General features: G+C 41.3%; 1 protein-coding gene across 10 annotated transcripts in view; it reads left to right on the forward strand.

Annotated features, from left to right (window-relative positions):
* The window catches only part of PXK (PX domain containing serine/threonine kinase like), a 67402-nt gene that overhangs the window by 19172 nt on the left and 31888 nt on the right, over positions 1-16342 (forward strand). For all 10 annotated transcript variants that reach the window (XM_033132319.1, XM_033132321.1, XM_033132320.1 and 7 more), the window contains exons 2-4: positions 1702-1752; positions 4706-4753; positions 12340-12520. In XM_033132319.1, coding sequence (XP_032988210.1) covers positions 1702-1752; positions 4706-4753; positions 12340-12520 — 280 coding nt within the window. The remainder of the gene's footprint in view (positions 1-1701; positions 1753-4705; positions 4754-12339; positions 12521-16342) is intronic.

Here is a 16342-nt window from a genome sequence, read left to right on the forward strand (position 1 = left end):
CGACTGACTGACCAACCAACACAGCCATGGCGGTTATATCAGTGGCTAATTGGCTAACTGGTTACAGCTGACGGCCATCTACCTGAGCCAGCACCTTTCCACATGAGGCCGAGAGCCTGGAAACTGCTCTCTGGGACTCTCCCCACACCTTCCAAAGGCCCAACTCCTAGTACCATCATCTTTAGGAGTTAGTATTTCAACATGTAAATTTTGGGGGCATAGACATTCAAACCACAGCACCTCACTTTGCTGTTCTATAGCCACAGCCGTTTCCCTCCCACCCCAGCCTTAACTCTCGGCAATCACCAGTCTGTTCTCCATATCTATAATTTTGTCATTTCATGTTATATAAATATAATCATATACAGATGCTCCTTGACTTACAATGGGGTATGTCCCCATAAACTTATCATAAATTGAAAAACTATTGTTAAGTCAAAACTACATCTAACACGCCTGACTTACTGAACATCATAGCTTAGCCTAGCCTACCTTAAACATGCTCAGAACACAGTATCCAGAAACCGCTGGCAGCACAGTACACTGGAGAGTATCTGTAGTTTACTCTCGTGATCTCGTGGCAGGCTGGAGCTGGGGCTCGCTGCCTCTGAGCAGCAGTCGCATGAAGGTATTGGTCCGCGTAGTGCTAGCTTGGGAAAAGATACAAATTCAAAATGTGAAGTAGGATTTCTGAATTTCTATCGCCTTTACACTGTAAAGCGAAAGAAAAATCGTAAGTTGGAGACCATCTGCAGTTTATAATCTTTCAGAATTGGTGTTTTTCATTCATCATAATTCTCTGAATTATCAAGTTGTTGCCTGTATCAGTAGTTTATTCCTTTTTGTTGCTGAGTAGTAGTCCATGGTATGGATGTAGCAAAGTTTAACCATTCACCTGTTAAAGGATATCTGGCTTGCTTTACTTTGAGGGTCTTATTGATAAAGCTGCTATGAACATTTGTGTAGAAGTTTTTGTATGATCCTATGTTTTCATTTCTCTGGGGTAAATGCCCAGGAGTGCAGTTGCTGGGTTATATGATAGTTACGTGTTTAACTTTTTAGGAAACTGCCAAACTGTTCAGAGTAGCTGTACTATTTTACATTCCCACAGGCAATGTATGAGTGATCCAGTTTATATGCTAGCCAGCATTTGGTGTTATTTTTTGTTTCAGCCATTCTGATAGGTGTATTGTGATACCACATTGTGGTCTTAATTTGCATTTGCTTGATGACTAGTCATGTTGAATATCTTTTCATGTGCTCATTTGCCATCTGTATATCCTCTTAAAAAGAATGTGTATTCTGTTGTTGTTGGACGGAGTGGTCTGTAAATGCTAATTTAATCTTTTGGTTGATGGTATTGCTGAGTTCCTCTGTGTTTTTACTGGAATTCTGTTTAGTGGTTCTAGCAATTGCTGAGAGAAGGGTGTTGAAGTTTCCAACAATAATCTTGGATTTGTCAGTGTCTTCTTTCAGTTCTATCAGTTTTTGATTCACATATTTTGCATCACTGGTGTTTGGTGCTTACACATTTAAGACTGCTATGTCTTGCTGGTAGGTTACCCTTTTATCTTAATGTAATATCCTTCTCTGTGTCTATTTCCTTTGCTCTGAAGTCTACTTTATCTGATACTTTCACTTGTTTTTGATCTTCTGATTTGGGTCTTTTATAATTGAGGTTCTTTTTCTCCCCTTTTTTAGGAATATATCATTCGGGTACAAAGAGGAATTTCTGCAGAAAACAGCTGGCAGGTAAGCTTTTTTTTTTTTTTGGTCATTAGAAAATGTTTAAAATTTCTAAACAAAATTCTGACTGTGGCATGTAAAAAAATCTGGGAAAATCAGAATATGCATAAATACAAATCATATTTCTTTTAGATATAAACCTTTAGCTTTAAGACATATATCATAAAAGGCTTTTCTATTCCCAGTTGTTTGGTTTAATTTATGTTTGATGTTACCATGGAGAATATCTAGCTAGGAATTTGTTTTCTAGCTAGACCCAGAATAAATAGGATAGGCAAATTACTTGTTTTGTTCCTAGAAATTCAAACCTCCCCAGCAGCCTTGGTTTGGATGAGGGAAGTTAGAATTCACTCCACCAGGTACTGTAGTAAGGTGAGACAGTGCCCTGGACATTATAAAGTTTGGATACTGCATTTCATGGACTCCCAAGTTCACTCATGGACGATTTCTAGTACTGTTTCCCTCATTGACTATAGGTGGGGGTCTTCTTACAGCCCCAGGGTCTGCTTTCCTCAGTGGTGGCTTCAGAAAAAAACTTCCTGCGTCGTGGATCTAGAGGTCTTTCCATCCCAGCTGACTTGCAGAGGGTGGCTGAATGCTGAGACCATTTCTTTCCTGTTTCAGTCATATAGTTACCTTCTTCCTCTCCCATCTTCCAAAACTCTTACCTTATCTTTCACAGCACAGCTTGAATCTTTCCTCTATTAAAAAACAAAATTCAGGGCCGGCCCGGTGGCTCAGGTGGTTAGAGCTCCATGCTTCTAATTCCGAAGGCTGCCGGTTCGATTCCCATATGGGCCAGTGGGCTCTCAACCACAAGGTTGCCAGTTGGATTCCTTGACTCCCGCAAGGGATCGTGGGCTCCGCCCCCTGCATCTAAGATTGAACACGGCACCTTGAGCTGAGCTGCCTCTGAGCTCCCAGATGGCTCAGTTGGTTGGAGCGCGTCCTCTCAACCACAAGGTTGCCGGTTCGACTCTCACAAGGGATGGTGGGCTGTGCCTCCTGCAACTAGAAAACGGCAACTGGACCTGGAGCTGAACTGTGCCCTCCACAACGAAGACTGAAAGAACAACAACTTGAAGCTAAACAGCACCCTCCACAGCTAAGATTGAAAGGACAACAGCTTGACTTGGAAAAAAGTCCTGGAAGTACACACTGTTCACCAATAAAGTCCTGTTCCCCTTCCCCAATAAAATCTTTAAAAAAAAAAAAAAAAAAAAGCATTTAAAAAAAAAAAGAAAAAGAAAAAAAAAGAAAGCAGGAAAAGTGGAACAACAGCTCAATCATTTATGAAAAAAAAAAAAATTCAACCGAGTAAATTTGAAGACCTAATTGGCTTTAATAAGTGATTCGTGAATCAGGTAGCATCCCACCTCACAACTAGGGAGGTGCTCTGATGAGTTGTACAAAATGGAAGGTTTTATAGACAGAAGGAGGGTGAGACTAAGAAGTTAAAAGAGTGAATTATTTCGGCAAGGACACCTTCTCTTAGGTGAAGGTAAGGGGTCTTATCAGGCAGATTACCTCACTAGTGTTAATAAGGAAATTCCAGGCTCATTGATTTAAAACCCCACTCCTGGGAGAGGCTGAAACTGCAATTAGGATAGTTATGAAAGTTTTGGTTTGGTGACCTGGCTTAACAAAACTGACTCCATTTTGGCCTTTCTTTCCTTCCTTCCTTCCTTCCTTTCCTTCCTTCCTTCCTTCCTCCCTCCCTCCCTCCCTCCCTCCCTCCCTCCCTCTCTCCCTCTTACCCTAAGCAAGCTTTGACCACAGTGGCCCACACTTGGTCTTTTCTTTGCCTGAAATTTCAAACTGCTTTTTGTTTGAATAATTATAATATTTAAATCTATTGAGCATTTGTTGTTAGGCACTGGTTCAAGCACATTAATTCACTCAACCTTTTCAAAACTGTTCTGTGTGGTAGTGTTAGCCTCATTTAACATTCAAGAGGTAAGTAACTGGTCCAAGGTCACACTCAAACCAGTGACAGATAAGGGTCGGCGTTCATATATTCTCCATGGTTAACCACTATGCTACCTTTTGCTCCTTTGCACTTATCAGGGATGGCCTTATATTTAACTTTTGGATGTATATTTGACAATCAGGGCCAACACAGTATCCTATCAGAAAAATCAACCTTTGGAACAGTTTTCTAGATTTAGTGTATTAGAATTCCAGGGGATAAGTAACAAAAATGTAGACTCTTGGGCCCCACCCTAGACCTACTGAATTAGATCCTGTGCAGTGCGGTCCTAGGTGATCTCCAGATAAGTCTTCTGCAGGCTCACATTTGAGAATCATCAGTAGTAGTTGAACAATCATCAAATTGTTCAAAAGCAAAATAATTTCCTTGCCCAGAGCCTGGAAAACTGGTAGAATTTGTCTATGGCCTAATCAATGACATCAACATAGCTAAGAAAGAATGTGTAGACAATGGAAGGTGGACTGTCTGCCAAAAGGGGAAACATGGGAATCGGAGAGGTGTGATCTCTGCCCGCAGCTGCAGTCCAGTCTCGAGAACGGTAGGATCTCACCTGGGGGTAGTTTTATCCAGAGCAGATATGAAATGGCCTGAAAACTGTCCACATCCTTTTAGTTTTATTTCATTTTCAATAAAACTTTTTTTTTTCTTTTTTAGTAAATCATGAATTCATCTTTCCAGGTGCCTGGTTAAAAAGAAAGATATTTAAATGGCTATTCGTCCTGAAAACAAATACATCATCACTCTCCCTTACCTGTTGGTGTCTTGTGAATTTGGCTGGCATTAACCAGTTTCCCATGGCCCAGCCAACCCTGGCACAGTGCTAGTTCTGTTTTCTGGGCCTGTCAAGTTAAACAAGTTAAGCACCCTTAGTGCAAGTGCCTCAGCTCTAGAAAGCCAGTCAATATTAAATAAGGAAATAAAAAGAGATGGCCTGTGCTGAATTAAACACCACTGTCTTGTTTCTTACAGATTGTCAGGAGATACAGTGACTTTGATTTGCTGAACAACAGCTTGCAGGTAAGTATCTTAAGACACTAATGACACACATTGATGGCCTGGGGTGCCTTAGAAACCAGTTGGAAATGGCAATATCGGGAACAAGAAATTAGCAAATTTCCCTGGCAAAAGAGCTAAAGTCATACTTTAAACAGATGATGTGTGACTCTAAAAATAAACTTTTGAGAACAAACATGTGATTTGTAACAGTCACTCTGCAACTGAGCACCTTTGTGCCCGACTGCTTCCTTACCACGATCACGGGATGCTGTGTATTACCCTTTTTGCAGATTCGGAATGATTAAATGAATTGCTAGAGGTGTTCATTTAGATGGAGCTGGAACTCCGTCAGACTCTCTCCACTAAACAAGACTGTGTACTCAGCATTGCAGACCAACATTCAACAGTAACTAGAGAATTTTTCGGTGTGACTTTTCCTTTTAAATACATACTCGTAAATTCCTTTGATTTAAGTGTTCCTAAGTTGGTGGCCATAATGGAAAAAGGGATGAGCTGCAAAGTCTTTCTCTAGAAACATAGCCAGTACGGTAATGATTGAGGGGTCCTAGAGGGGCTTTAGTACTGTTGGAAATATTGGCGATACTACCTGTGTCTTCATTTGGCAGATTGGTCTTCAAGTGCAGTGGATTACTGAAGATCATTGGACTTGTGTCATAGCTCAGATTTGATTGGTAACACAAAACCTTTAAACCTGAGCTAGAGCGCTTGGCTTATTACCAGCTCAGCTCCCTTCGTTGGTGAGCTGGCCATCGTCACTTATTCTGAATGACCTCTGATCCTGTCCAAAAAGGTCAGGAGGACTGCTGGCTGGGAGGGAGCATAATGCTTCCTTTCCTTTAAATGTTCATATTTTATTGACCAAACTGTGGAAAATAGCATTTGTAGAGTCCACACTTTAACATTATTTACAACACTGTTAAAAGCATTACCGCCCTATTTTCCTTCCAATAGAATTGGCCAGAGTATCTGCAAACCTTTACATAATTGCCATATGGCCATGCATTTGACACATGTTGTCTTTTGAAATTTTAATTATAGTATGACCAATTTAAATCTCCAGACAGAATATTGGCAGAGATTGAATTTTCCTCATAGATAGGTTTAGTTGGTTTCATTTATGGATTTTAATAGCATATTCTTTACTCTTAGACAAAAGCTGGGCCTGTGATGACATTGTAGATAGGGCACCAGTGTGAGTATATTCCAGCAGTGCATGTTCTCCACAAGTCCCTCCAGACATTTCCACGTGACAGTTGCACAGTGGCGTGAGCATCTGAGAGTTAACATGGAGCCTACTATCTATTTTCACTTTTATACACGATGAACCTTTGCCCAGTTTTAAAGAAGGGGGAGTCATCTTTGTACTATGTCCTTCAGCTAGAGCTGAGTTAGAATTGTGGGAGATATATTTCTAAAATGGAAATTGCCTGGGCCCAGCCCCTAAGAATGGCTGGTGGGGAAGGGTTTTATCTCCTATTTGTTCTTGCTTTGGGGATATAAGGTTGAATCTTTGTTGACTATTCAATTCTGGCATTTTTAATATAATAGAATTTTATTTTTGCTTCAGTGTAATTTTCCTTTTTAAAATGAGTACTTTCAATGTGCATCTTATTTCAAATGCAAATATTCATGTGTATTGATGTTGGCTTGTGTTGGGCAGGATATGGCCAGACATCATTTCAAGTGGGAGGTTTTTCTGGATCCAAGTAAACAAACAGAAGAAAGTACATACAGCTTTTTGGCAACAAAATATTTTCAAAACAGCCTCCATAAAATAGACCAAAAGGATTCCAAAACCGCAGAATAAAACTGTGACCATGATTTTCAGTGTCTGATTACCCTTCTGACAGATAATGAGTTCCTGCTGAAGGAAAAGAAATGTAATACACATATGAAGAGTTCAATAGAAAAAAATGCCTAAGTGAAAAAAAAAAGCAGGATGTAAAATTATACATGCAATATAATATAATTACATGAAATATTTAGAAATAAAGATTGGAAGGAAATATGCCAAAATATCAACAATGGTGATCCCAGATGGTGAGATTATGGGTTATGTTTTTTTTCTGCTTCTTTATACTGTTCTGTACTTTGCAAGTTCTCTACAAACAAGCACATGTAAGCTATGTATGAAAAAACAGAGAAAAGCTGTACTTTTCCAACTTTTTATAGTGAGCATATTTTGTGGTAACAGTGAAGAAAAATCACCACCTTACTTTAAAGGCAACATCAAATTAGTAACCATCTAGGGACAAGGAAGTAATCATCTATAGAACAAGGAAGAAGAAGGAAGCAGGAGTTGAAATGACCGGAACAGGGTCGGGGACCCTCAGACTTAGGAAGGAGTCCAGGCTCAGCTCTTACTGGCCTTCAGACATTGGATTAGTTATTTCCTCTTTCGGTCCTCACTTTCCCCATCTGAACTGAAGGAGTTAAACCAGATCTCAGGTCTGTTGTAGCGCAAATGTTTGTTATTTGAATTTTACTGCCCATTGTGGACATTGGAAAGATTCTACTGTACACTCAGGGGATATGGGGACAAATTAAGAGTCTGTTGAGAGTTTAGAACTCCCTAGAATACTCACTGGAATGTGGCTGAATGCAGTTTGTAGGTCATTAAGATCAGATACCAGAAGTGAGAGATTGCCATATGGCCATGCATTTGACACATGTTGTCTTTTGAAATTTTAATTATAGTATGACCAAACCTTCAGAGTTTGAAGGTTTTTCCTGCAGCAAAAGGTAGTTTCCTCGAAAATGATACAGTTTGTCATATAATTTGCAGGCTTCTACTAGGCTAGCATGGGTCAGATTATGGGCTTTAGACCCCATTTTGGTGATCATCTCCCCTTTGCATTGTCATTATGCAGGTGTTATGAATGGAACTTTGGGGGTGTTTTCTGCTGGATTCCTTGTTCTCTTTCCCTTAATTCAAGAAGGGAATCCATCAGGCGTATTATAGAGGAAAGTTCTGGAAAATGGGATGATGAGGTGTCATGGCTTCGAGCCATCAGTATGGAGGTGTATAGGAAGTCACCAGCTTAGTGACTCTATCACTCCATGTGCTAGTATTCTCTTTCCCATCTTATAATTAGTCACTGGAGATCTAAATTTTATATTCTGAAATTGGTAAGCATTTAAAAAAAATTCTAGGAGAAAGTCAAAAGAAAATAAGTGTCTCTTAAATGCTAATCTTTGTAAAAGGCAGAATCCAAGTACTAAAACACATTGCATAGTTTTAGTACTTTGAGGAATATTTATTGTGAGGATGTAAACTCCTCCAGTATGTCTAGCAGACTGACATAGCAGGGACACGATGACCGCGGCTGTTGGCGAAGGACTCTTGTTTCACCTGATAATTTGGAAGAGCTGATGGTATGTCTGGGCAGATGGGTACATTTTCCTAAGGTGAAATGAAGCTAGAAAAAATAGATTGGTTGAAGCTTGGAGGCCACAGAGTTGGAAACAGGTACCTTATCAAATTCATTTTCACATCCTCACCATGAATGAAACATTGCCCTACTGAGGTTTGAATCCAAAGATATCAGACATGACTCTCCATTCTGAGAGATGTGGGATTCAGCTGGGTCTGCCGCTGGGCGGGTAGTGCAGGCAAATTTGCTGACACTGGTGAAAGGCATTTTAAAAACTGCTCTGTATGCGATCAGTTTGGTAAGCAAAAGAGTTTTTCTTTCTTTCCTTTTTTTTTATTTGAAAAAAGTAGTAAATGAGCAGTGTAAACATTTCATAGTATAGAAAAATTAATTGAGTAGCCCACTACCAGAGGTAGCTATTCTCAAGCAGCAACTTTAGATATTTTTTTGTGCGTATATAACTATATCCTGGGCACTCATTCTCATTCTCTCTCTCTCTCTCTCTCTCTCTCTCTCTCTCTCTCTCTCTCTCTCTCTCTCTCTCTCTTTTCTCTCTCTTTCTCACACACACATACGAGATTAATAGCCTGAAACTTAATAGAGTTTTTAAAAGAAATAAATCCGTTGTATTTTCAGTAATATATTACCTTTGATTATTCTATATTACTTAATTCTCCTGAACAAAAAAATAATGATAATAAAGTGATTGGCTTAGATACCATGTTTCCCCGAAAATAAGACCCGGTCTTATATCAATTTTTGCTCCAAAAGACGCATTAGGGCTGATGTTCAGGGGATGTCATCCTGAAAAATCATGCGAGGGCTTATTTTCCGGTTAGGTCTTATTTTCGGGGAAACACGGTATGTACTAGCTGAGTAATAGTGATGTGCTTTCTTCACAAGGATGATTTTTTTATTTAGCTAATAAAGAAGCTGCTTTTAGTTAAAGCCTAATTGTGTGAATGAGGAAAATGACCTGAAATTTGTGTCTTATCTAGCAGTGAATTACCCCTGGTAGAAAATTCACTCGAAGTGTGCTCTGGTATACTTTCATAATTAGGTTGGAGAAATAGGCAATTTAGAATTGTCCGCCAACCTTTTCATCTTGTCCAATATTAAGTTCAAGGTCTTCATTGTTGTTTGAAAAATACAGAGTGGAACAGGCTAAATTAGGTTTGCCCACATGGGTGGTTTAGATTACAGCCTTGTCTGAATTCAGGATGGCCTTCTCTAAATCAATACAGACGCCATTTGGACTGCTCTAATCTAAGCACCAGTGTAAAATAGCACTGCTTTTTGAAAGGGATTTTGCTCATTAAATTAAGATACCAATTTGATGCTTTATTTTTTAAGTTTAAAAAATAGACTTGGAGTTTTAAATGATCTGGAAAATGATAGTACATTGAGCACCTGCATTTATTTTTTTCTCCCTCCCAGAGCCACTCGATTTACAACAGTAAATTGATCTTACACACACACACACAAATTGGAGAGGAGAAAACTACAAAACATTTGAAACTGAAAATTGAGTGAATGAGAGCTTGTTGCAGAATCCAAGACCGGAAAGAACCCAGGTGGCACTCAGAGAGTTAGGAAAGTCAGCTTTATTACCCAGGCGGGCTCAGTCTTCCCAAAAGACTGAGCCCCTAGCAAGGTTTTGAGCAGGTTTTTATGGGTTGGGGTCTTTCTTGACTCGGGGAAAGGGTAGGTGTCATTTGGTGATTGGCTCAAGGTGTCGCTTGGAGGGGATTATGCGGAAGTGGTCTGGGGCTTAGGCTGGGGACTTCTCTCTCCACTCGGGCCACCATTTTAGGTTGGTTCCACGTGGCAGGGAACCATTTTAAGGTCAGTTTCCCATCAAGCTAACTAATTAAGCAAATAGGGAGGGCAGAATTTTGACATGGGGGGTGGATAATCCCACTGGGTCCAGTTTACACCGCAGAACTTCTAAAAGCTTTAGCAATTGACAGTATAGGGGCTGCTTTCAGAGTGGGGTAAGGTCAAGCTAAAATCAGGAGTTGAAAGTATGTTTAAGAAGCAGTCAGATCCCCAGATCTCCCCCATCTGAGCAACTTCTGCCCGCCCTTCTCCCTCCAGCAGAAAACTAGAAGTTTATTTCCTGGAGAGGGTACAACAGTCTTTGGACTGGGGAATGCAGGCACAGCTGAAAATATTTACATAATAAATAGCATAGATTTTGCCCCCAGCCCAACCTTTGTTCTTCTCTCCTCTCCTGCCGTCTTTCTCTCAGTTCTCTGAACACTGGCAGTCAGACCTAGACCCTCTGGGCAGGAGACCGGAAGATTCGTTTTTTGGGGATCGGCCCACCCTAAGAGGAAAGAGCTAAAGACTCTTTCTCACACTAAATACAGGTCACAGGTTCTTCCAGTGACAAACCTGAGGGAGGTCACGTGCTACAATGCAGCCCACAGAGGACAAACCCCAGACACTTTCCCAGAGCTTCTAGTCAGCTTTTGGTGCTCATGTGAAAGTATGAGCAGACAGTCAGGGGTCACCAGATTTGCACATGAAAGATAAAGACCAAAACAAACAGGAAAGAAAAAGAACCTTTAGGAAGCAGAATACATACAGGAAGAAGAACCTTTCAGGCACTTCAGAAAAATTGTCTTTTATAATCTCAGAGAGATAAGAAATTGCATTACATTCAGGATGTTGTTAAGAAAAAAAAGAAAAGAATACTTAGAAATAAAAAAAAAAAGATAGTGAAATGAAAATTCTTTAGAAGGGCTGAAAAATAAAGATACCCAGAAAACTTTTTCAGTAAAAATAAAAAAGTTTAACAAAGGTGTGAAATCGGAGGGAAAAGATAAAAATAGAAGATCAGTCCAGAAAGTCCAATTTTGGAAAATAGGGAGTTCCAGAAAAAGAAAGCAAAGGGCATGTAGGGGAAGAAGTAATGACCTCATATAAGAAAATACCAAAGAATGTAAGGATGTTATTAGTTTCTAGATTGAAAGGGCTAAGTACTCAGCATAGAGAATGAAAGTCCACCCACATAAAGGCACATGGAATTCACAAACTGAGGTCAAAGAGAAGATCCTCAAAGCTTCTAGGGAGGAAAAAAAAAAAAATCCAGAATCAGGAATCTACTGGTTGAACCTTTAGCAACAGCACTGGAAACTAGAAGACAATGAGGTAGTTCTTAAAAATTCTGAAGGAAAAATATTTCCAACTTAGAATTCCACATCGAGACTCACTATCAATCAAGTGTGAAGGTAAAATAAAGACATTTACACATGCAAGTTTTCAAGACTTTTGTCAGCGTCCTAAAAGGGGGCAAGGGAGATAAACTTTGGTGGAGGATGCCTAAGAAAAAGGAAGGAATGGATATCGATAGGGTGTTAAGCAGGAGAAAGACAAAAGCGTGTCCAGCATGATGGTGAAGGGAGCTTCCCGGACGCCAGCTGTGTAGCAGGGGTAGGGACCATCCGTCCTGCTTGAAGCAGGTCGGTGGGTTCCGGAAGATACTTCTCAAGATGAAACCAATGCATCTGTGTCTCTGAATACGTTGAGAAAGGGCTTAGGCGGAAAGTTTGGAGTTGAGAGAAAACTAAAAAAATAGACTGCCCGCTGACAAAGTAAGCATGGTAAGCATGGCTCTGGCTCAGTCGTGAATATCAATTACCTAATGTAAACATGAATACTGTACTAAATAAAACAGCTATATTGGAAGGATTAGAAATCAGATGTATATGAGATGAGGTCAGGATTGGGAAAGAGAACTTAATCCCTTTCTTTCACGATGGGAAATTTATAGATAATACCTAAAAATGAAAAATCAAGCTATAACAATATAAACATTCCCCAATGCTGAAAGATTGGTTGAAATAATTGAATATGGTTGTCTCTGGAGAGTGAGGAATGGATATGTCACCTGGTGGCATGGGAATGTTACGGAATTGTGGATAATAAAAGAACTGTTTGACTTTTGAAATTATGTTCATATATAAGTTTGATAAAAATAAAAACACATTAAACTATGTTTTATAGTTGCGATGCTTAATGTAGTATTTCATGAACTCTAAAACACACAGTTTTTTCACATTTTTATAATATCACTGAAATTAGGATGCATCTTAAAATCTATGGTGTCCTAAACTTAGTGAAATATGATGGCTCAGGATTCTGTTATTGTATCTTATTTGGGAACGACATGAGTATAATTCTCTTTTTGTTTTTCTTTAATTAAAGGTTTCAGGTCTAAGTCTTCCTCCCAAAAAATTGATTGGTAACATGGATCGTGAATTCATAGCTGAGAGGCAGAAAGGTCTTCAGAACTATCTCAACGTTATCACCACAAATCATATCTTGTCTAATTGTGAGCTAGTGAAGAAGTTTTTAGACCCAAACAACTATTCTGCGAACTACACTGGTAAGCAAAGGGATCTGTGCACTGTGGTCACGTGGCGAAAGAAGCTTTGTGCTTTGCTGGAGATAAAATATGTGGGAGGAACTATTTCCAAACGGGAAGATGTGTGCATTTGTTACGGGGCATTATTCATTTACTAATCCTTACCTGATGGTAATTTACTGTAGATGTATAAAAAGAAAATAGTGACTTCTAACATGTTTGAAATGTCTGCACAGAAAAATATGGAAGAGAAGTTATTGTGTCTGTGTACTTACAGTCTTATCTTTATTATCTTCCCTGATGGAACAGAGAGTAAATAATCCATGCTAATCTATACAGTAATCTCAGCTTGATTTGTATTTGGCTCCATTTTTGTATTTACAATATATAGTGGGTCTGGTTTTTCTCAGAATTTCTGTAAACACAATAGTGATTCAGAAGTGTCCTCTCTCTGTCTTCCCAATTGTTGGCTGAGACCCGCTCAGTACAAAGCATAAGGAGATTGTGGTTGTCTTCCAAACCTACCCTAGATCAGGGCTAGCTTTCCCCAGAAAGCTAGCATTTATAACCTAAGCCGGGTTCAGCAGAATGAGTGATGTAATATTGAATTCACTCTGGTGTGGCCTTGAAGAGACCAATGGAAACTATCATAGTCCGGAACCAATGACTAGAATTCAAATGATTCCTTAAAGCTAAACCATGCTTACAGTCTAAGTGGAGCTCTGGGTATTACTAATATTAAGAAGCTGATTTCCTTGCTAAGAGAACAGATTGCTTACATGCTACTTTTTGGGTTCTCAAAACACTGTTTTTGAAGTAATTAGAGGGAGGCACTTTTATTCCTAGTTCAGAGAGGGAAATAGAGGTCAACTTGTCAGGCACCAAACTTTTCTGCATCACAGAATCATCTGGAGAGCTTTAAAAAAATCCTGTTGCCCAGGCTGCACTCCTGCCAATGAAATCAGAATCTCTGCAGATGGGGCTCACGGTTTGTAAAGCTCCCCAAGAGATTCCAATATGCAGCCGAGTTGGAAAACCACGGTCTTTGGGCCTAAGTACTCTCACTGTGGTCCTCTGACCAGCAGCAGCACTAGCCTTACTGGGCGCTCGTCAGAAATGCAGAATTCAGGCCCATCCCAGACCTACTAATTAGGCTCTGATTTTAACAAAACCACCAGGTGATTTGCACGCATTTTCAAGTTTGAGAAGCCTCGCTCTAGAATGTACCTGCTGTCTTCTAATGGAAGTGCCTGTAGGAGAAAGAAAAATGCCTTTGCAGAATGCAACTGAGTGAAGGAAAGTTTATTTCAAATTCACATTTACTATATAGATTACAGGTTGAACATTGAGTTGTTACAAGGCTTCTGTTCACTTCCTACTTGTGTTTTGCTTCTCATAAGAGAAAAGGCATCACAGCACCAGGGCTCGCATCACAGCACTGGAATATCGCGCATTCTTTCAGAGTAGCTGTCATTTCTCCATGCTTCACCTCAGTTGTTCCCCAGAGTGTCAAACTGTGGACTGTTTGGATTGACTGTTATCAAATCAGACCGAATGCAGCCCTATTCATTGGTTTGTTCACATTACTTTTTGAGAATGCCTGCTAATATTCTCCTGAGGGCAAGCATCGAAGTGTAGTGGACACGGGATGATGTCGTGATTCCACAAACTCTGTCTGTGCCTGTTCCGCATGCGGGATGCAGGGCTGGTGCTGGGGGTGCCGGCTCGAGGAAGACGCTCTCTGTGCTGTCAGGGAGCTTGTACTAGAAGTACACTGAGCCACCAGGGTGAGAGCTAGGAGGGATCTTGAAGAGGCACATCAAGATGTACCCTCTCGTTTTATAGGTGAGAGGCCCCCCAGGAGGGAAGGCCTTCCCTCCGGTTGCACATTTGTATGATTTGTCTGAGTGTTTTCCAATTAAAATGCTGCTCAGACCGATCCCTATATTTCCTTCTACTGTACCTCTCTCGCATGCTGCTATTGTCCTTGATCTTCCCCCTCCCCCAGCTTGGTGGACAGTCAGGAGTCCAAAGCAGATGTGGTCAGGGGTATAAGAAGGCCACTAGATACTCCACTAGAACCCAAATGCTCAAGGAGCCGCCACTATTTAGACGGCTCAGTCCTGTCATGGAACAATAGGGGATGGATGCTGTTTTCAGAGAGATGCTGATTTATTTCCCCCTTTAAATGAAATGTCAGAATTTGTGTTGCCTCTAGGCTGATTCACCCGCAGTCTCAGGAAAGGGAAACCCAGGCTTCCTCCTCACCCCGGCTTGACTGAGCCATTCCCCGGAAAGCCAGGCAGACTTGTCCAGCCCCCCCCAAACTCAGCGGGGCCGTTGTGAGGTGTTCATATGAATTAGCAAGTCTAACTGGACCAGCTGCTGTACAGGGAAAACAGGCGTCTTCCAGTCATGAGGGGTTTGTGTTGGGACACACATCACTACCACCACCACCAGCAGCACCTTACTCATTTTATTAACAAGGCATTTCTATCATTTAAAAGCCTCATTGCACTGAAGCTATGTTGCCACTTCAAATCTCAAACTGTCTCAGAGTAAGCGGGGTTTGAATGTCCACACAGAAGTCACTGGGAGGCCTGGATCCTAGTCCCAGCTTTGTCCTTGGCAGCATTTTCCCTCTGTGGGCCTCAGGGTCTGGGCCTATAAAACAAGAGCTGGCAGGGGGTGGGCAGTGGACTGGGGAGTGTGGAAGCTCCCTTCTGGTCTTAAAGCCCAGGGCATCCCATGAATAGGTTATAGTGGTGGGCTCCTAGATAAAAGGAGGGAAGGAGGGATTGGGGGTGGTGGATTGTATTCAGAAGAGGAGCAGGGTGCCATGGAGAGGTTGGAGGCCCACATCTGCTGTACAGGCCTCTGCGACACCACCCCTGGTAGTAGCCCAGCTGCAGGACTGGAGGGCTCAGTGTTCCCTGTAGTCGTCCCATGGGGCCAGGATCTAGGAGCTCAGGCTGCACGTAGTGAGGGCAGCTGGTATGTTCTGAGCTGAGAAGTCTGAGTTCTGTGGGAAGCTCAGGATGGACTTGAAGGCTTTGCTCTGCTTTTCCTGCCTGGGGCTTGTTTATCCTCAGTTACTGAGCATGCAGTTTCCCCCGTGTCAGTTAGTGCTAAAGAAGTAGAGGGCAGATGTCTTCCTTGTAGTGGATTTCATGTTCTAATGGGAGAAAGCATCCACATCCATTGAACATGTATTAAACTCTTAGTTCTTGCTGCATCAAATATTTTTTTTTCTTTTTTTCTTTTTCTTTTTTTCTCTCCCTCACATCAAATATTTATTGAGCACCTACTATATGCCAGATGCTAGGAGTATAGCAACAAGGAAGGAATAGTCGTGTTCTCCCCACCACCAAGGCACTTCTGCAGGGAGATTGACAGATGAACACTGGCATGGTAAACTCAGGGCAGCACTTTGAGGGTGGAGATGGGGTTGCAGATGGAAGGTAGAAGAAGGCTTCTCGGGAGAGGCGATACCTACAGTAGAAGTTAGCCAGGCCGAGAGGCAGGGACCAGTGCTCCAGGAGAGAGAGGTATTTCCAAATGGCTGTGAGCTTTACCCATATTACGATCTATCCTTCCAGCCGGAGTTTATGATCTGGTGGAAGAAAATAGCCCTAATACAGGAAGGACTGTGAGAGAATCCCATAGGAGAGGGACAGATAAAGCACTGGGAGTGTACAGACTAGGGAGGGAGGGGATCCTCGCTAGGGGAGCAGCAAATTTGGGCTGAGTCTGGCAGGATAGACGGGCAGGAACAGAAAATGCTGAGGTGTGGGGACAGGCCTGTCTTCAGTGACCGAGGGAGGCAAATCTCAGGGTGAAAAG

This window comes from Rhinolophus ferrumequinum, chromosome 17 (assembly GCF_004115265.2).
Source record: "Rhinolophus ferrumequinum isolate MPI-CBG mRhiFer1 chromosome 17, mRhiFer1_v1.p, whole genome shotgun sequence".
In the NCBI taxonomy this organism is placed as follows: Eukaryota; Metazoa; Chordata; class Mammalia; order Chiroptera; family Rhinolophidae; genus Rhinolophus; species Rhinolophus ferrumequinum.